The sequence below is a fragment of the Bos javanicus genome, chromosome 7 (assembly GCF_032452875.1).
Source record: "Bos javanicus breed banteng chromosome 7, ARS-OSU_banteng_1.0, whole genome shotgun sequence".
Taxonomy (NCBI): Eukaryota; Metazoa; Chordata; class Mammalia; order Artiodactyla; family Bovidae; genus Bos; species Bos javanicus.
Genome location: NC_083874.1, coordinates 58650114 through 58671349, shown reverse-complemented (window position 1 = coordinate 58671349; position 21236 = coordinate 58650114). Strand labels below are relative to the sequence as shown.

The window sequence follows — 21236 nt, the reverse complement described above, 5'->3', positions numbered from 1 at the left end:
ATAAAGAGATACAAACCACTATGTATAAAATAAGCTACAAGAGTGTATTGTGTACACCCGTACAAATAAGTACAAATGGAGTGCAACCTTGGTAAAGTTAAAAAATAAAAGAAAAAAAAAGAAAAATAAATAAATAAAAATAAAAACTGTGAATCACTATATTGTATACTTATAATTTATAATATTGTGCAGCAACTATACTTCAACAAAAATCTTTTAAAATGTCTTTAGAAGTAGGGGAATAAGAACATAAGGAGTCTGAAAAATCACCAGATAATAAGAAAAAGGAAAGGGGAAGAATGACTACGCCTTACTGAAAATTCGAGTTGTCTTTACAATGTTAGGTTAGTTTCTACTGTACAGCAACTAACACAACATTGTAAAGCAACTATACTCCAATAAAATTAATTTTAATAAATAAAAAATAAAGGTGAGGAATGTTGAAATGAATGTGCAAAAATAAATAAAGTACCATCTTAAAAAAAGAAAAAAGGAAATGTGAGTTGTCTTTATAACAACAGACTGTCTAGAGTTTATAACCCAAGGACAAAACTATCTAACTAGGCCCTTCTGAATAGAGTCCCCCAAACAAAAACAGGACAAACTGAAGTCTTTTCAATGCTTTATTCATTCTTTTCTGGGGCCACTACATTTTAGGATGGAAAGAGTTTCTGCAGGGGAGGGAGGGAGAGCATCATCTCCCTCCCTCCCCACTCTTGCTTTTTCTGCCATCACACCAAATATGAGAGCGCCTCCTGAAAGTCAAAAGGACAATATTAAAAATAAGAGCAGTTTACATGTCATTAGCAGATAGTCAATATCCTATTTCACCACCATTATCCTGACAAGGAAACAAAAGCTCAAGAGTGATTGAGTCCCACCCAGAATCACAGAGCTGGGAAGTAGCACACATTTTACAACCAGAACACAAATCTTTCTCATTCAAAAATTCCTTCTAGAATTGTGGACACTGCACTTGCCCTGAGATTCCAGGACATGCTGAATGTGTGTGGGTACAGTCCACGACAGGGAAGCACAGGTTCACAAATGAGAACAGGTCGGGTGGGAGTGGGCTGGACAGGGTGGGTAAACCCTGACCTTTGACCAAGTTAGCCCCACAGGCTGTAGTTACCAGTAGTTTCTTCACGGCCTCGGAAGCCTCTGGTGTCAGCTCATTGACACACTTCCTCAGCCCTTCCACAAGGTGCTCAACGGAAATGCCCAGAGTATTCAGAAGAAGCTTCAGTGGGTCCAGGAGTGGGAGAGCATCCAGAGGCACGGGACGAGGCAAACTGTTGATGAGGAAGGCGGTAGCTGCAGAGCAGAAGAAATCCCAAGTGAGAGCTCACCGCCCTCCATTCTATCGGTGGCTCCATCTTGATTTCCCAAAAACTTCTGCTTCGGGACCTCTGCACCTACTGTTCTATCTCTCTAGAACTTTCCTTCACCAGATAGCTACATGTCTTTCTTCTTCACTTATTTGGTCTCTCCTCAAATGTTACATTCTCAGAGATGTATCTAAAATGGCATCACCAGTCACGCTCCTTCTTTATTTTTCTTACCACTACCTAAAATATTAAACCTTTATTTATTTATTTAACCTTCATCCTCTCATTAGAATGTATGCTCCTTGAGAATAAGGACTGAGTTTTATTCACTGCTGTACCCCATGCCTAGAACAGACCCTGGTATACAGTATGAACTCAGTAGATACCAGTGATTGACTGGACAGGGATATACTTTGCATGTGGCTGTCTCCACAGCCCACAAGTTTGAAACCAACGGAAAGATGCTATAATGACCTTCCACTTGGACACATGAATGGACCCAACTGGAGCCCAGGAAACTGCTCCCAACCAATTCAACTCAGTGCTACAAACATAACTGAGTAGGGACTCTAAGTCAGTTGGTGCAGATACACAGATGAATAAAATAAGATACTTGACTCAGAGAACCCATGCAATCTGATGGACAGTAAAGAGCTGTGTATGCCACAGTGCAGCACGTGCTATGCTAACATTATGGACAAAGCTCTATGGAAACACGGAAGAAGTGATGATTAATTCTAATATAGGAGAGTGTTACAGGAATTTTCCCAGAATAGATGTTGCCATAGTTGTGTCTTGAGTCAAATATCATGATGACAGGTAAAGAAGGGGAGCAGCATTTAGAAGAGGAAAATAATTTACCAAGACACCAAGATAATAAGATCAAAGATCATACACAGGATGGTGAGTCTTCTTCAGATTTCCACTTGGATGTGCTAAGCAGGTGAGGCTGCAACCTGAGTGAGGTCAGATTTTCAGACTTGAATGTCATATGAATGAGTCTGAGATTTTTTTTCCCCCCAAGTGTAATAGGGAACTACCATGGCTATTCTATGGGACAACTGCATTTTATATCTTCAGCAAGATAACTTTCACATAGACAATGTTAGAGAATGGGGGAAATGCATATTATACATATTTTTACAAAATACATGTGCATGTATGTAAATACACAGATGTAGAAGCACATACATGAGAAACACATCTTCCTGCTGGCACTCCCACCCCCCGTACTGCTGGCCAACACTTCAGCCTCCTTTGCAATCCTTTCTGTTTTCTCATTCAAAAAAAAAAAAAAAAAAAATGGAGCTTGTACACCTATTTTCCCTTCACTTTCTACTGCCTATTTTCCCACCCAAAGTTCTCCTCCAGAAAGGGATATTTATATCCTTCCCACCCATCTTTCTGCTGCCACCTCTCCTCAGGTACCCCTAGACATTAAAGAATGACAAAATAGCCCAAATAGGTGAAGTTACAAATTAGTTCAAAAATTCACAAGTCAAAGTCACCATTGTAGCGTGGGTATTACACAGTTTCTCATGATTAATCTCCCTACTTCCTACTTTCAGCACTTTGGTGAGTGTCTTCTCTGTATTTACTTATATATTTCAGAGGGGAGATCCTCAAAGCTTTCTGTTCTCCAAATGAGCAGCAGCCATTATGATGTATTCTGCAGATACACCCAAATGTATCTTCCTGTAGCTAAAATGACTCCCTCCAAAAAGAAAGGATTGGTTGCCATTCTCCTCCAAAAAGCCAGCTTCTATACCCTACCTCGGAGAAGGCAATGGCACCCCACTCCAGTACTTTTGCCTAGAAAATCCCATGGACGGAGGAGCCTGGTAGGCTGCAGTTCATGGGGTCGCTAGAGTCAGACACGACTGATTGACTTCACTTTCACTTTTCACTTTCATGCAGAAGGAAATGGCAACCCACTCCAGTGTCCTTGCCTGGAGAATCCCAGGGACAGGGGAGCCTGGTTGGCTGCCGTCTATGGGGTTGCACAGAGTTGGACACGAGTGAAGCAACTCAGCAGCATACCCTACCTAGAAATGGAACTGTTCACCCTTCACCCCTGTCACAGAGCTCTATCTGTACTTTCATTGTGTATCACAGTGGACCAGTACAATAGTGACTTCTGTAGAAGTCTTCACTCCTCTGCCAGACTATAAGAACCTTGACAGAAATATGCATGTCTGATTCAGGTCTGAATCTCCCAAAGCCTACCCAGTGCCCAACAGATTATAGCCATCTAACAAATACCTGTTGATTGTATGAACATAGAAAAGTAGCTATGTCTCAAGAGAACCAGCATGGCAATCTGATTAGAGACGAGAGCAAGGATGACTCCATATAATTTCAGAAACATGAAAGAATCAAATCTTAATTCAAAATTAAGGGAAATCAATGGTGGCCAGAGTTCAGTAATGAAGTGCATTTGTTGACCCTCAGTGGGAGCTGATTAATTTCCTTGTAGGATACACCAGGGATAACTTGTGTTGGATTAGAGCTTGGAGCTGGGAGCAGGAGGCATCTGAAGTCCCTTCTGACCTTACCAATATCTGTGGCTCTAAAACTCCCTTCACCATATGCCGCCAGGAGCCTCGGCTCACTAGTTGTGCTCCTGTTATCAAGAAAGTAGAGAGAGATCATGTGTTCCAGGCCACTTACCAGAGTAACTGCAAATGCCGATGGTCACCAGCAGGAACACAGTGACCAGCTTCATGGCGCGTTACCTGTGATATTTACCTGGAGTTTAAAATTAAACTGGAAAACCTAAGGGGTCCGCTGAGCCAGTGGTTCCCCTTGCTGTACCAAGTGTGGCAGTGGCTTCTGCTCGCACACATATTTATATGCCAAGCACTTGGATTTCAGTCATGACCACTTGACTTGCCCCTGGGAAGAACAGCGTGAAGGTCATGTTTCCTCTCTAAACAAATTGAAGGCTTTTTCCACTTTCCCTCATGTTCCCATGAGAAACAAAGCCCTAACTTAAAGCACCCTCAAGGCTCTCTCACACCACAAGCTCTTACATGAGACACGGAGTGGGATAGGGGGCTGTGGTAAGCAAAAAGCTCTGAGTCCTTTCCCTGGAAGAACTCTGAAAAGAAGGTTTTGTATCAGGATTAAAAGGATTAAGGCTCTGTTGCTTTCCTCCAGTGTTCTATTTGTTTAAATTTCAGAGAAACACATTACCTGATGAACGCCCCAGTTGACAATTCTGAGGTCCCTTCAGCCCTGAAATAATATAGACTCAGCTTAATGGCATTTAGTAACCATGTTTCTCTGGAATTTACCTCTACCCTCCCCAATCCTGTCACATATTTACCATGGCAAGATATTTTACCACTTCTAGTGCCTCCCACCTATCTGGGGGGAACACCTAGGGTCAGGCCTTCTCTGTGTTCTCATTTAGTTCAGGACCCAAAGTAAAAATGCCTTTTTAAAGACCTGGGATTCAATAGTTACTCTATAGTATTGTTCTCCTCATCTAAAATAGGACATTTAGCAGCTAACAGCAAGACAGTCCCGAAGGGGTGTGACCCTGAGGGAAAAAAATTTTTTTACAAGATCCCATACGTATAAATAACTTGGGTCACCAAAACATGCATGTCAGAAGCCTTTTAGCAGTCCAGTCCCTTGCAATCATGCAAATGAAATACTTGTTGGCCAGGGGAGGATCCTATCTGTAAGCCCAAGCCCTAGAGCTCCTTGGCGTATCTAGTGCAAGAAAAAGAGAAAGAATGAACCTTGAAAGAGAGAAATAGAGATCAGAGTCCAGGTGGGTCCCAGTCTCAGCTCAGGGCTAGCTAGCCAAATGACGTTGCTGACCTCAGCCACCCCCTCCACTGAGGGGATACTCAGAACCTTCTGAGGAAGATATATCAAAGCATAGTCCACTTTAGATGCCAGGCCAAGAATTGGGGCCCAGCTTGAGGGTATGGTACTATTATGAGGATTTAATATAATTATGTAGACACAGGATGTAACTGTACCAACCCAAGATTAACACCTAATAAATGTCACCTGTTGTTCATTTCCATACATTGCTGAGTTACAACTGCCATTTCTTTATTTTTCTGCTACTTTATAAACTACACGGAGAAGAGCATGTATTACTGCATATATGGAGTATTACACATACTCAATCCTGCCCCTTCTACTGCTTTCTCTGCCCGAGAAGGCTTCATCTATTCCTGGGGAATTATCCCAAGCCAGAACTCTCACATGGCCAAGGCTGTATGTGGTGAAGTGGTATCGAGTCAATGTCATCCTTTATTTTTATGTTAATGACATTTTGACAGAATATGGAACCAGTACTGCCCTTATCTCTGCTGGTTGTTTCCATTTTGTTCTCAAATCCTCTCTGTGCACATCCACCCCCTCTGCCCTGCACTATGGGAAGCTCAGTTTTCCAAACTGTGGTTTCCAGACTTCCTGGCCGACGGCATTTTGGTTAGGGAGGGCAAACAGGAGGCCCTGGGGCAAGATTGGAGGGGAGAGAAAGGGAGACAACAGGATGCTTCTCCCTCTCTCTGCTTCAGGAGACATCTCAGGCAGTGACTCCACTTCTCTATGGCTCCTTCCAGAAACGCTCTTTCACCTGTGGTCCGACCCAAGCCAGGGAGCACCACCACTGTCCCAGCTTCCATGGCACAGCCCCAGCCTGGACTCCACTTGCTCTCCCTGTCCCTCCTGGCCAAGAAGCAGTAGAAGCTTCCTGCACCTTCTAATCTCTGGGTTGACTCATCTTTCCCCTGGTTGCTTCAGCTGCCTTTCTAGCACCTTGTAAATTATCTTTCAAGTTAAATTTTTCCTGTGTGGTCACCGGCTATGGTTTTGATTTTTTGGTTGGATTCTGCCTAACACAGCATATACTAAAATATAATAGAGCTTTTGGTCAAAACAGCTCTTTCAGTTTGGAAACAGCCTCTCTCTCATAAGTGCCAAGTTACAAGTTCACAAGAGGCTAAATCAATCCAGGAGAAACAGAGCGATACACACACAGATGCTTCTCCTTTTCCACCTCTGAAGTATGTGGCACCGTTTCCAGCTGGTCTGTTGGTCCTGGAGGTGAGCTCTGTCCCAGGAAGCTCCTCAGACCCCTGTGCTAATAGATTTCTGGTGAGCCCATCTAGCAGTAGACCAGACATTGTCTTTACCAAAACCTAGTTGTAAACATGGATGGCTTAGACTAAAGACTGGAACCTCCTCCATGCAACACACACACACACTCTCTCACAAACACAAACATTCTCATGCTTACATGAACAGTAATATGTGCATGTGAACAGGCACACATACAAAACCATCAAACACAACTGTTTTCATTTTTTTGTTCAACAAATAGTTTTTGTGTTTTTTTTGGGGGGGGGGGTGGTGGATATGACCTTTATTGAGCTTATCCACCAGAGTGGAAATAATGTCTGTACAAAACCAAATGTTTGTTACTATAACTTCTGCATCACAATTAAAATCCAAACAGTTTTTTAAAAACAGTCAACTCAATCAAAACCCACTACTTCAGAATCAATAGCTTCTTTGAAGCCACAGTAACACTTAAATATGGTTAAGACTCAAATGCAGAAATTTGGTTGGTTGGGAAGCTAATTAAACTTCCAACTTTCTCAAATAGAATTACAAAAAGGCAAAATTGTGTTTTTCACAGAGATACAGTCCACTGGAATTACCAACACTGGACAGCTGTTAGAGTATTTAGAGTCCTGAGATAATAAGGAATCCAGGCATCCTTTAGACAGTCTTCTGTTGTCCTTTCTTTCCAATCAGAGATTTGTGGATGTGTGGAATGACACCACCACCAGCAATTGTAGCCTTGATGAGAGTCCAATTCTTCATCTCCACGAATAGCAAGTTGCAAGTGAGGAGGGGTAATACGCTTTACCTTCAAGTCTTTCGATGCATTTCCTGCCAATTCAAGTACCTCTGCGGTGAGGTACTCCAGGATGGCTACGCTGTACACAGCGGCAGTCGCGCCCACACGTCCATGGCTAGTCGTCCTAGATTTCAGGTGTCGATGAATACGGCCCACCGGGAACTGCAAACCGGCTCTCTGCGAGCGGGAAACCGCCTTTGTCTTGGCCTTTCCGGAGTCCTTCCCAGCCTTACCGCCAGCCATTTCGAATTCTGCTGAAGCTCAAACAAGCAAGGCAGAGAAAGGACTAGTCAGACACCCTGCAAGAACCCGCCGCCTACTCCTTCGTCGCACCGCGATTCAAACTGCCCAACAAATAGTTATTAAGCATCTTTGTGCCCAGCGCTGTCAGGAACTGAGACGGGAGCAGTTAACAAGGCAAGCTAATTTCCTGCTTTCATGGAACTGACAACGTAATGGGATAAACAAACAATCAACATGTAAACAAATAAAGAACTAGTCCTAGGTGCTGTGATGAAGCTCATAGGGTGCACTGATTGTAGAGAAAAAGAGGGTTAGGGGTACAGTCAGACCTGAAAAGAGATTCAGGCTTGGCTACTCCCATGCTTCCTGTGTCCTGAGTCCATGTATTATTCATGTCGTTTTAGTCCATATTTCTGATACTTTGACATTCTGGGGCCTTGCTGATCTTGGAGGGACTACTGTTCCCAGGGCTAACTAATTCTTAGATAGCAAATGACTCACCTGGGAATGTACTTTCCTAAGCAAACCAGCCAATCTACAGCCCACACTGCCAACCACCTCCTTGGGGAGCCCCAACACTGGGCCACTGTCTGCCTGCTTCAATTACCCCCTGAGGCCCAGGCAGGTACCAAACAGCTAGGGACAGTGCCTACACCCCAGACAGAGCCCACTGAAATTATTCAAACTAGCCTATCCTAAACCTGCTTACCCTGTCTCCCCATCCCTTCCCACAGAAACCAGAGTAAAGGCTCCTGCCCACTCCCCTACCACACCTTCCTGACAAAGCCAGAGCTTCCCATGCACCCTACTGCCCTGGGGTGTGGCATGCCCTTTTTCTGGGGATCTATCGCTGTAACAAACTATCTTTAAAATGGCAGTCATCTCCTGATCTGATGACCTGCGTAAATATAAAATACATTCTTCTTTCCCAGGACTAATTTGTAAACATCTCAAAGAACTTTTTCTTGTTTGTCTTTGGATCCTAACACAAAATCTTACACACTTGATAATATTATTAGGAACTACCAATCAGTGCCAGGCCCTACACTTTGCATATGGTATCCACTTCATTCTCATAAAACCCCTGATGATAAACAGTTTTAATCCCATTTTATAAATAAGAAAGTCTGAAGCTGAAAGCAATGAATTAATTGCCAGAGTCACTTAAATATATATAATGTGGCCAGAATTTGAGCCCTTTCTTCTGATTTATATTTCTTCACCTTGAAAAACTATGGACAGGGAGGCCTAGTGTGCTGCGATTCATGGGGTCGCAGAGAGTTGGATACGACTGAGCGACTGAACTGAACTGAATAAGCTTTTCCAGCAAGCACTTGTTAATAAATAATTCATTAGAAGAAATGAAAAGGAAACAAATGTCATAGTTTCTAAATTAATTTGGGGTGTGTTTTTTGAATGAACTTTTGTGGAGATTAAGTTCATCATTGGGAGTGGAAGTTCAGTTAGTCATTCAACAAGCATTTATTGAGCATGTTTGGCTGATGTTCTTCTGTGGTAGATTTTAGAAATATAGCATGACTCCTGCCTCTTCTTGATTATATTAAAGGAAACTGTTAGAAGCAACTAAGTCCAACAGAATAAAAGCCATATATGACAAACCCACAGCTAACATTATTCTCAATGGTGAAAAGCTGAAAACATTCCCTCCAAGATCAGGAACAAATCTAGGATGTCCACTCTTGACAATTGTATTCAACATAGTTTTGGAAGTCCTAGCTATAGCAATCAGAGAAAAAACTAAAAGGAATCCAAATTAAAAATGAAAAAATAAAATTATCACTGCTTGCAGATGACATGATACTATACATAGAAGATCCTAAAGACACCACCAGAAAAACTCCTAGAGCTCATCAATGAGTTTGATCAAGCTGCAGGATATAAAACTAGGTTTCATTTCTATACACTAACAACAAAAGGTCAGAAAGAGAAATTAAGGAAACAATCCCACTTACCATTTCACAGAAAAGAATAAAATACCTAAGGAGGCAAAAACAATAAGATGCTGAAGAAAGAAACTGAAGATGACACTAACAGATGGAATAATATACCATGTCCTTTTTGTCTCTGTGAGAAGAATGATAGTTCTAAAGAAGCCAATCGAATGTAAATTCAAGACACAGATCAGAAAAATAAAAGAATCAGCCCAAGATTTTATCTCAGACTCTTCCTTCTAGGTGAAAAGAGACAGTAACTGGAAAGTCACACTGGAGACAATGAAGTAGAGTTCATTATCTTTTCTTCTGCTTGCTATAAACTGGATGGTCAAAATGGCTTAAAGCAAAGGCCTAATAGGAAAAGGAGTACATCAAGGCTGTATATTGTCACCCTGCTTATTTAACTTAATGCAAAGTACATGATGCGAAATGCTGGGTTGGAAGAAGCACAAGCTGGAATCAAGATTACCAGGAGAAATGTCAATAACCTCAGACATGCAGATGACACCACCCTTATGGCAGAAAGTGAAGAGGAACTCAAAAGCCTCTTGATGAAGATGAAAGAGGAGAGTGAAAAAGTTGGCTTAAAACTCAACATTCAGAAAATGAAGATCATGGCATCTGGTCCCATCACTTCATGACAAACAGATGGGGAAACAGTGGAAACAGTGTCAGACTTTATTTTTGGGGGCTCCAAAATCACTGCAGATGGTGACTGCAGCCATGAAATTAAAAGACGCTTACTCCTCGGAAGAAAAGTTATGACCAACCTAGATACCATATTGAAAAGCAGAGACATTACTTGGCCAACAAAGGTCCGTCTACTCAAGGCTTTGGTTTTTCCAGTGGTCATGTATGGATGTGAGAGTTGGACTGTGAAGAAGGCTGAGCGCCGAAGAATTGATGCTTTTGAACTATGGTGTTGGAGAAGACTCTTGAGAGTCCCTTGGCCTGCAAGGAGATCCAACCAGTCCATTCTGAAGGAGATCAGCCCTGGGATTTCTTTGGAAGGAATGATGCTAAGGCTGAAACTCCAGTACTTTAGCTACCCGATGTGAAGAGATGACTCATTGGAAAAGATTCTGATGCTGGAAGGGATTGGGGGCAGGAGGAAAAGGGGACGCCAGAGGATGAGATGGCTGGATGGCATCACTGACTCGATGGACGTGAGTCTGAGTGAACTCCGGGAGTTGGTGATGGACAGGGAGGCCTGGCGTGCTGCGATTCATGGGGTTGCAAAGAGTCGGACACGACTGAGCGACTGAACTGGACTGGAACTGGAGTCTCAAAATTTGTCTTGAAAACCACAAGTATGTAACAGTCAAATGTCACAGCTTTGTATACCAACCTCATGGAGTTTGGAGAAAAGAAAAAAAAAAAAAAAAAAATCTATTCCTGACTCTCTACCATATTGATTGAGTCCTATTTAGTGAAAAGTAGGGCTTCCCTATTGTCTCAGACAGTAAAGAATCTGCCTGTAATTCAGGAGACCCAGATTCAATCACTGGGTTGGGAGGATCCCTGGAGAAGGGAATAGCAATCCACTCCAGCATTCTTGCCTAGGAAATCCCATGGACAGAGAAGCCTGACAGGCTATAGTCTATGGGAAAGCAAAGAGTCAGACAGGACTGAATGACTAACACTTTCACACTTTCTAGTGAAAATCAGTCCATTATTGTTTAAGGCTAAATTTTAGCCTCTTTATAGACACTGCAGGGAAATCCAAATAGAGTATGAGCCCATAAGGAAGAAACACGGGAAATGACCCGTAAATCAAGACCAAATTGAAGTAAAAATCTAGGAAGCCTCAAAAATGTAAAAACATGAATTTGTCCAGGCTGGAGTTTTCAAAGATGACTTTATGAATTCAAGTGGTTCTTAAATTCAAAGATTTGAATAAGCAGAGAAGATGAGAGCTAAAACTAGAATTCGTAATGTTTTAAGAAACTAATTAAGACAAGTAAGTAAATTAAAAAGAAAGATGTGTGGGAAAAGTCTCTTCCATCTTTCTCTGCCCAGCACTGTTTGTTCACAGGCCCTGACCATGGCAGATTTCAAACAAATCTTTAGTTTACAACCAAACAGCCCATGGATTGTGTTAGATGAGTTAATGAGAAGGTATGGCTATAAAAAACTAATTTCTGGTGGTCTGGGACTTGATCTGGCAAGACTTGATCTGTAGTGAGATATTTAGGTTCTTGAGCAGGGCTGAACTTCGTCAGAGGGGTTCATAGTGTAAGGGAAGCAGAAAGGTCTTTCAGTGAAGAGTCTGGGCTCTGATGACCCCATACTCCCAATCGATGGCCCATTCTCACATTCACAGCTAATGTCACCATCTTGTTAGAGGACCAGAATAGCATCTGCTACACCTTCCCTCCAGCAAAGATGTCAACACTCCCAGAGGCAGCTCTCCAGTGCCCAGCAGACATTCTCCATGACTAGATCATGTTCTAAATCCTACTTTTCAACTGCTCTTTATAGGGGAATGACTTTACCGTATCACCTGGTGACCTTACAGTGATCCACACAGGTGATGGGTTGAACCATAGCTTATCTGAGTCTTAGGGGAACACCTTGCGATCCTCCTGGAACCCAAGAGGATGGAGGGCTACAGGAGCCATCTCCCACACACCTTCACATCTCTCCTGGGTGGCTGGCGTAAGACATTGCCTCCCAGGTTCTACAAGGTGTGGAACTTTCTGCCCTACCTGCCTTGGAACAAGAGCTGCAGAATAATTCAAACCAAACCTCACAGCTGTAGTCTAGAATTAGCTCCCCACAACTGGCCTTGGAGTCATCCAGTCCCTTCTGTTTCATGTTCATCCTTTATTATTTTTTTAAAAAACAGATTTCTTTATTTGGCTGTGGTGAGTCTTCATTGCTCCATGAGGGCTTTCTCGAGTGGCAGTGAGCAACGGCTACTCTTCGTTGTAGTGAGCAGACTTCTCTTGCAGGGCAGGGGCTCTGGGCACTTGGGCTTCAGTAGCTGTGGCACATGGGCTTAGTTGCTTCTTGGCAGGTGGAATCTTCCCCCAACCAGAAATTGAACCTACGTCTCCTGTATTGCAAGGCAGATACTGAACAACCGGGAAGCCCCCACTTTTATCCTTTTTAATGTATGGGACAAAGATGATAGGGATCTGACACTTTGGGTCTATTCTTCTCTTTTCTGTCAATAAAGTGATAAACTGTCTAAATCTAAGAGTGATTCACTGTACCTTTAGCAACTAAATCAGTCAAGACCTCAGCCCTGCCTTCTCTTGAATATGTGAGTTAACACCCCTCCAAGAAACAGGCAGACTGCACGTTCACCATGTGGGTGTGACTCACAGAAGAAGATGAAAAGCTCCTGGTGCACTTTGCCAAGTTACAGGTCCTCAACCAGTGCCTCTGCTATAAATCACTTCCCCCTTTCCCAGTGTTTACACTATGCCTCTTGACCAGAAGTACAGGGAGAGAGAGGCCTTTTTACTAACATGAGTGGGCTCCTGGCAAACCTCAGACAAACGTGCATAGTTGATGTTTGCTCAACAATGTCTTGGGCTTCTTCAAATCTTCCCAGTGCTGAGACTGCTTTTTTGTCCCTTGATTGCCCTTATTCTTCATTTAGTAATTAAGAGCACAGGTCCTGGGGCCAGCTTGCCTGGATTCACATCCTAGTTCCTCCATTAGGGAAGTTACCTTATCTCTCTGTACCTCAGTTTTATCAACTTACAAAATGAGGCTAATAAAATTGACTTCCTTATAAGACTGTTATGAGCCAGAGAAGGAATAAACACACAAAATGGTTATAAGAAATACTACTGCAGGATGAGCATTGAATATACATCAGATGTTATTATTATTACCACTCTCTCCCTCTCCACTTTTTGTTTTCCAACTTTCTAACCATAACCTCAAACACAGCAGCCACCATTACCAACAAGTTCATGAACACCAACTTCTCAATTATTTAATTTTGAATATTTGGAGATTTTTATTTAAATTTTCTCTTTAAAGAATTCCATATTTCTTTTGGCTTGCTATATAGAATAAAAGGAGGGGAATGAATAATCACTGTATCCAGGAAACAAAGAATTGAGGTTTTTTTGGCATAAGTTTTTCAATTTGAGACAACTTCATGCTTATAGAAAAGATCTGAGTAGAGTATGAAGAATTCTTTCTGGAACCATTTGAAAGTGAATTATTGATCCGATGCTCCATCACTTAAGGAATACTGGTGCATACTATGAGGATAGACATCCTCCCACTTGAATATAATTAGAAATTAATGTTGATACATTACTACCAACTGGGACTTAGACCTAATTCAAGTTTCACCAACTATCTGAATCCTGTCCTTTTGTAGCAAAAGATGCAGTTCAGAACCATGTATTACACTTAGTCATTATGTCTTTTTAGTCTTATTCACTCTGGAAGAGTTGCTCCATCTTGCCTTGACTTTCATGACATTTTGAAAGACCACAGCCCCCACACACACACCTTTTTTTTTTTTTTTTTTTTTGTAGACTATTGCTCAATTTGGCTTCATCCAACGTTTCCTCATTGCCAGGTTCCGGTTATGCAAGAAGTCAGGCTGTATTGTCAGTGGATTCTATCAGTTTGGCACAGGGTTTATCCTCTACCGTGAGTATTATTCATCGTGATTCCTTGATTAAGGTGAAGTTTGCCGGACTTCTCCATTGTGCTCATTTCCCTGTTTAAATAACAAATGTTCTGTGGGAATGTACACTGAAACTCTGTAAATATCCCATTTCCAAGCATACATTCAATTTACTGCTTAAATATCAGAAGCAATTCATGGTTTCCTACCTTACCAAATGGAGTATCAGCCATTACTATAACGTTATATTTGATAACCAAAATGTCTCAAATATTGCCCGTGAAAGCCCCTGCAAGCTGGTCTCTACCTCTGGTGTGATCCCATCTTTCTTCACGCATTTGCTTGCTTTTGCTTGCCTTGGTACTACAGGATGATCCAGTGAAAGTCACTCAGTCATGTCCGATTCTTTGCAACATCATGGACTATAGAGTCCATGGAATTCTCCAGGCCAGGATACTGGAGTGGGTAGCCATTCCCTTCTCCAGGGGATCTTCCCAACCCAAGGACAGAACCCAGGTCTCCCGCACTGCAGGTAGATTCCTTACCAGCTGAGCCAAAAGAGAACCCCAAGAATCCTGGAGTGGGTAACCTATCCCTTCTCCAGCGGATTTTCCTGACCTATGAATCGAACCTGGGTCCACCTGCATTGCAGATGGACTCTACCAGCTGAACTACCAGGGAATCCCAAGATGATCCAGGCTCATCTTCAATTTTCTCTGCCCCAACCCTGGAATAAACCTTTCTCCAAAAAGTGACCTAGTTCTTTTTAGAAGAAAGGTATTAAAATATTGTGGAATCGTCCTGGGACTAGGTTACTCATGTCAATCAGGATATCCTGCATCAAGGTCCTCCCAGTGGACAGAACCAGAGAATATATGTATACACATGTAGATATACTTAAATGACCTCTTCTCTCTGCAAGGGCTTTGACTGTCTTGCTATTCAGCACCCTCTCAGTGGATATTCTTCTTACTCGGGCCATGACTCTCCATGCCATGAAGAGTCATGCCATGCATGCCAGGCATGCCATGGCTCTCTCTTAACTTCTCTTAGTTAAATCAGTCCTTCAGTGGAAAAATTTGCTTTGTTCTTATCCTATGTTTGCGCCTCAGTTTGCCAGCTTTGACAGCTTACACTGATGGTGAAACAGAAAAAACAGTTGACTGGGGTCAGAGAATTTTTAATCAATTTCTTTCATTTAATTCCCATAGGAAATCATTTCACCTTTCTGAATATCAGCTCATTCACCTGTAAAGGAAAATCAAATATTAAGCATATATGGTTACGTGGATTAATTGAAATGGTGTATATTCAGGCTCTTGGTTTACAGGTAGGTATCACAATAATGAAAATGAAGGTTATCATTCCATCACATCTAGAAAAAAATTTAGGACTCATTCCTTTATTGACAAAGGAGGGGACTGAGAAATAAGACCAAACTAATTTCAATGATCCTTTTTTTTTTTTAACATCAATATGAGCAAAAAGTGTTTTAATCTCAAAAATCATTTCAAACTCCACAGGCTCTGATAATACAGCTATAAAAATATACCGGAATGAGGACTTCCTTGGTGACACAGTAGATAAGAATCCACCTGACAATGCAGGGGACACAGGTTCGTTCCCTGGTCTGGGAAGATTCCACATGCCATGGAGCAACTCATTCACCACAACTGCTGAGCCTGTGCTCTAGAGCCCAGGAGCCACAACTATTGGGAGCCCCTGTGCAGCAACTACTGAAGTCTCTGCACCCTAGAACCAGCAAAGTACTGAGCCCACGTGCTGCAGCTACTGAAGTCCATGCACCTAGGACCGTGCTCCACAAGAGAAGTCACCACAGTGAGAAGCCATGCACTGCACGAGAGGGCAGACCCCACTCTCCACAGCTAGAGGAAGTCTGCATGCAGCAACAAGGACCTAGTGCAACCAAAAATAAATGAATATAATGAAACAGTGAGTACATGTCGAAAACAAATGAATTTAATCTTAAAAAATCTACCAGAATTATAAAAATGTGGTATCAAAATCAAAGAAGAAAAAAATTTATTTCATTACTGGTTATTAGTCATAGTCAGGTTATTTCGATCTGAATCTAATACTTGGAAGCAATTTGCAACCTGAACCTATTAGTTATTTAAGGCTGCATAATAGAGCACCTTCACTTTAACTTTTCACTTTCATGCATTGGAGAAGGAAATGGCAACCCACTCCAGTGTTCTTGCCTGGAGAATCCCAGGGACGGGGGAGCCTGGTGGGCTGCCGTCTATGGGGTCACACAGAGTCGGACACGACTGAAGTGACTTAGCAGCAGCAATAAATTACTCTAAAACTTAGTGGCTTGAAACAACCACAGTTTACTATTCTCATAATTCTTTGAAGTGACTGTATCCTTCTGCTGTCTGTTTATGAGGCACTGGGATGTCTGGATATACAAAATACTGGCCTTTTGTAGCTGGCTTTGGCCAGCAGCTAGCAGTGGGCTGTCTGCAAGAGGCCTTTGTTGTCCATGAGTGCCAGAAAGTGTATTCCAAGAAAATATAATTACAACTGTAGATGTCCTGATTTGTTGTTGTTTAGTCGCTAAGTCATGTCTGACTCTCTTGTGGCCCCATGGACCACAGCCCGCCAGGCTCCTCTGTCCATGGGATTTCCCAGGTGAGAATACTAGAGTGGGTTGCCATTTCCTTCCAGGAGATCTTCCTGACCCAGAGATTGAACCCTCATCTCCTGCACTGGCAGGTGGGTTCTTTATCACAGAGCAATCAAAGATGTCATAATGGTTAGCCTCAAAATATACACAGTTTCTTTTACAACAGGGGTCTCCAACCTCCTGGATCTAATGCCTGATAATACAAGGTGGAGCTGATGTAACAACAACAAAATGTACAATAAATGCAATGCATTTGAATCATCCGCAAACCATCCCCACCCCTAAGGTCCATGGAAAAATTGTCTTCCATGAAACTGGTCCGTGGTACCAACTGGTCCCTGGTTCCTGGGGACCACTGTTTTAAACTACATTCTATTATTCCAGTCAAGCCATAGGACCAGTCCAGATCTGAGCAGAAAGGAAAAACACTAATTCTTGGTGGGAGGAACTGCAAAGAACCCATATCCATATTAAATTCACAACAAATCCATATTAAGGTGGATGTCCAGGTTTTTGAAAGGTCATATGAGAGACAGTTAATGAATGTAGGAACACCAACCTGAAGATAAGACAAATCAAGGGCACCTTAAGATATTGTTCAAATACTTGGGGACCTATTGCAATGAAGGAAGAATAGACTCGGATGTAAAACAGAATTTAAGAGTTCTTTTGAAATATGATTAGAAATGACAAGATTGTACAGCTTAGTGAATCAGTATTAAAACCCAAAAATAGAGGTGAGCTAATGTCACACTTACTATATAAAGATTCTTATAATAAATAACAGGATAGATCATACCATCTTTATTACCATTTCCAATTCTATTATCATAGATTCCAATAGCTTCCTTAACCTGAATCTTAATTTAAGAAGAAAGCGCTCAAGATTGCAATAAGCCACTTTAAAGTTGGTGAAGCTCCCTCACCACCATTTCTAGGACTCTGTCACAAGCAGAAGTCTTCAACTCAGTATATGCTGATGCACAAATTATTTTTCCCTATAGGTCTCAATTTTTTTAAGGTTTTGACTATCAAATGAGTAAGGCTATAATGATTTAAAGTCAGAACAACTTAATGCCCAATACCAATTTAAACACTTAAAATATTTCTTTTTCGAAATATTTAGAATAGCTCACAATGCCTCACCAATACTTAAAAGAATAACACTATCACAGGTCCTGAGATCTGGGGCTTTCAGGTTGACGAGCTGAATTAGATTATGTCTGATATGCCTCCCTGCTCTAGAAGCCTTTAACTGTACATTTTATTTCTTCCAGGGAGGAATAACTCCAAACTATGGGAAACCATGAGGGTTTGTGAGATTTGATGTTGAACACAAATTAATTTTCAAAATGGTTCACAAGTGCCCCCTTGTGGCCAATTCAGAGATGTTCTACAAAACAAAGCAAAACAACAGAAAAGAGGTTTGTGAATACATTTTTTATGCCAGAGTCTGTGCTACAGGGCAGTAATGAATTACACAATTAAAAGGATGGGGGAATTACTGTTTTTGCTTTTTCATTTTATTTTTCAAATGATAAGCTAAAAGAAACTCTAAAACATAGCAGAAGGTTTGGGAACTATTATAGTTGATTTGGGAGAGTGAGTGTTGATTTGAGCAGGCATTTATGTGCAGGAGAGTGGAAAGATGCACAGAGTGATAGCCAAGTAAAAGCAAAGAGATTAATGTCCTTGGAAGCCCTGAGAGCCTCTAGTCCTCAGAGGTTTTCGCAGCGCCTCTAAATATTTAGCAGTGTCGGGGAACACCCTTAGGATCCTTCTGTCATGCCAGAACCTGGATAAATAAACAGGCAGTCTGATAAATAGAAGCCGCATTAATATTCTGTCCTCTCAGCAGTCTCTAGTCTATGGGTCCCAAATCCACGACTTCCAAGATATTGTCATCAGCAACAGTAGAAAGTGTTTACAAAATCTAGAGCTGTTTTCTGATTCCACATATAAGGAGCTTCAAAGTTACTGCTCTGTTCTAACATATAAAAAGCTCGGAAGACTACTAAATCAACAACTACTCTGGGATCCATTAGACACATGAGGGCACAGGGTTAACTGCCCTAAGACTGGAGAGGAAGCCAGGCAATTCCAGGGAGTCACAGCTTACTGGAACAGACTCATGAGGGGAAAACACCTGGCGAGCTAGTGCTGGAGGAGGAGAAACCTGAACTATAACTGACGAAATGGTGGCAGCTCAGCACGCACAATTCTGAGAGCTAAAAACAGCAGAGGGACCCAGTCATGGCAGTGGGAAGGGCACAATATCTCCAGAAGCGCAACAAGATTCCCAGGGTAAGTATCAGAAAAATCTCTTAGGCTTCTGTCGGAGGAAGGAAGAAAAGGAATCAATCTGAAATATTAATACATCAGAGTGTTGTTGTTCAGTCACTAAGTTGTGTCTGACTCTTTGTGTCTGACCTCATGGACTGCAACACACCAGATTTCCCTGTCCTTCACCATCTCCTAGAGTGTGCCCAAACTCATGTCCATTGAGTCAGTGATGCCATCCAACCATCTCATCCTCTGTCGTTCCCTTCCCCTTTTGCCCTCAATCTTTCCCAGCATCAGGGTCTTTTCCAGTGAGTCAGTTCTTCGCGTACTTTGCCAAAGTATTGGAGCTTCAGCTTCCTTCCAATGAATATTCAGGACTGATTTCCTTTAGGATGGACTAGTTGGATCTCCATGCTGTCCAAGGGACTCCCAAGAGTCTTCTCCAATACCACAGTTCAAAAGCATCAATTCTTTGGTGCTCAGCCTTCTTTATGGTCCAACTCTTACATCCATACATGACTACTGGAAAAACCTACCTTGGACTATACAGACGTTTGACAGCAAAGTGATATCTCAAGTTTTTAATATGCTTTCTAGATTGGTCATAGCTTTTCTTCCAAGGAGTAAGCATCTTTTAATTTCATGTCTGCAGTCTCCATCAGCCATGATTTTGGAACCCAAGAAAATAAAGTGTCACTGTTTTCATTGTTTCCCCATCTATTTGCCATGAAGTGATGGGACTGGATACCATGATCTTAGTCTTCTGAATGTTGAGTTTTAAGCCAGCTTTTTCACTCTCCTCTTTCACTTTCATCAAGAGGTTCTTTATTCTGCTTTGCTTTCTGCCACGAGGGTGGTGTCATCTGCATATCTGAAGTTATTGATATTCCTCCTGGCAATCTTGTTTCCAGCTTGTGATCATATTCCTTTAGATCTTATTCCTTTAGAACTTAGCAACATTGCTCTGAAGTATTCATACTATTTATCTATATTAAAAAGGAGGAACATAAAGCTCAGAGAGATTAAATCTTTTGTCTAAGGTATTAGATGGAAAAGTAAAAGAAGTGTGCTATCTAGGACATTTATTGAGACAATGATTTCTGATACACATGCGTTGTTGCTGAAATTAAGCTTCTATCACGTACTATGAAGAATAAGAGGAAGAAGCAACTCAATCCAGTAGGATATGCGTGGGCAGGAATTCGCCAGTAGAAAAGGGTGTGGGGGAGTCATTCTAGGCAGCAAGAACAAAACAAGCAAAAACCTGGAGGTGTTAATAGACTGAATAGGCACTACAGACTGTCTCCACAACTTGAGGGGCTTAAATATCAAAAATAGAAAAGCAACAGAAGCAGTCAACAATACCAACAACATGAGGCAAAAGTCCCTAGGTTTCTCACAAGAGATTGAAAAGTGAACCTGAAAGCTGCTCAGTCGTGTCCGACTCTTTGAGACCCCATGAACTATACAGTCCATGGAATTCTCCAGGCAAGAATACTGGAGTGGGTAGCCTTTCCCTTCTCCAGGGGATCTTCCCAACCCAGGGATTGAACCCAGGCCTCCCACATTGCAGGTGGACTCTTTACCAGCTGAGCCACAAGGGAAGCCCAAGAATACTGGAGTGGGTAGCCTATCCCTTCTCCAGTGGATCGTCCCAACCCAGGAATCGAACCTGGGTCTCCTGCATTGCAGGAGGATTCTTTACCAACTGAGCTCAACCATAATTCATAAGGTTAGACATTTGTGCTATCCTTGTCCCTGCCTCCTATATGCAGCTGATGTGACCATCTTCCCTTGCGAGAACTCGGAGGGTCACTGGGGCAGAGTCCAACATCGCAGGACAGCAACTTCAAGACACTTTTCTCACAATAAGGAATAGTAAGGAAGCCTTGTAATGAAATGGGGAACATACACCGCTAGGCATTAGGAGGTCTTAGTTCAAGGGTGCTATTTCCTAGTGCAGTGAGCTGCCTGACAACAGCTTCTTTAAGTTTTTGGTTTCATGTATATAAAGTGAAATCAATAACAAAACACGTTTTGCCTAGTGTTCCATCTTTGGAATTGTTAAATACTGTGAATTAAAGAAAAACTCTAAATAATAAACTAAATTGGGAATATAACTATGGGCCCCCTTTATGCCATGGAAAACATACAGAGAGAACTAAAAAACAGTGTGAAGAATGTAAATTTTCAATTAAGTAGAAGTCGGCTTAAAACTCAGTCCTGCTTTTTTAACAACAGGATATTTGACTATAAGAGTTTACTAACTTCTCTGACCTTA

The 21236-nt window shown here is 41.9% G+C and overlaps 1 protein-coding gene and 1 pseudogene across 1 annotated transcript; both read right to left on the bottom strand.

Annotated features, from left to right (window-relative positions):
* Nucleotides 1-610: 610 nt before the first annotated feature.
* Nucleotides 611-4171, bottom strand: SCGB3A2 (secretoglobin family 3A member 2). The gene is made up of 3 exons (XM_061423909.1): nucleotides 3999-4171; nucleotides 1133-1314; nucleotides 611-755 (listed from the first exon to the last, which is right to left on the bottom strand). Exons 1-3 carry the CDS (start codon nucleotides 4051-4053, stop codon nucleotides 732-734), a joined length of 261 nt encoding a protein of 86 aa, XP_061279893.1. The 5' UTR covers nucleotides 4054-4171; the 3' UTR covers nucleotides 611-731.
* A 2538-nt stretch (nucleotides 4172-6709) lies between these two features.
* Nucleotides 6710-7564, bottom strand: LOC133252049 (histone H2A.Z-like; annotated as a pseudogene).
* Nucleotides 7565-21236: the final 13672 nt, after the last annotated feature.

Excerpts from the sequence above, each read along its gene's own strand:
- SCGB3A2 (XM_061423909.1), bottom strand. The coding sequence starts at position 4,053 with ATGAAGCTGGTCACTGTGTTCCTGCTGGTGACCATCGGCATTTGCAGT. Across the intron at positions 1,315-3,998 it reads CGGCATTTGCAGTTACTCTG|CTACCGCCTTCCTCATCAAC; the intron begins GTAAGTGGCCTG and ends TCTGCTCTGCAG. Across the intron at positions 756-1,132 it reads AGGCCGTGAAGAAACTACTG|GAGGCGCTCTCATATTTGGT; the intron begins GTAACTACAGCC and ends TTTGACTTTCAG.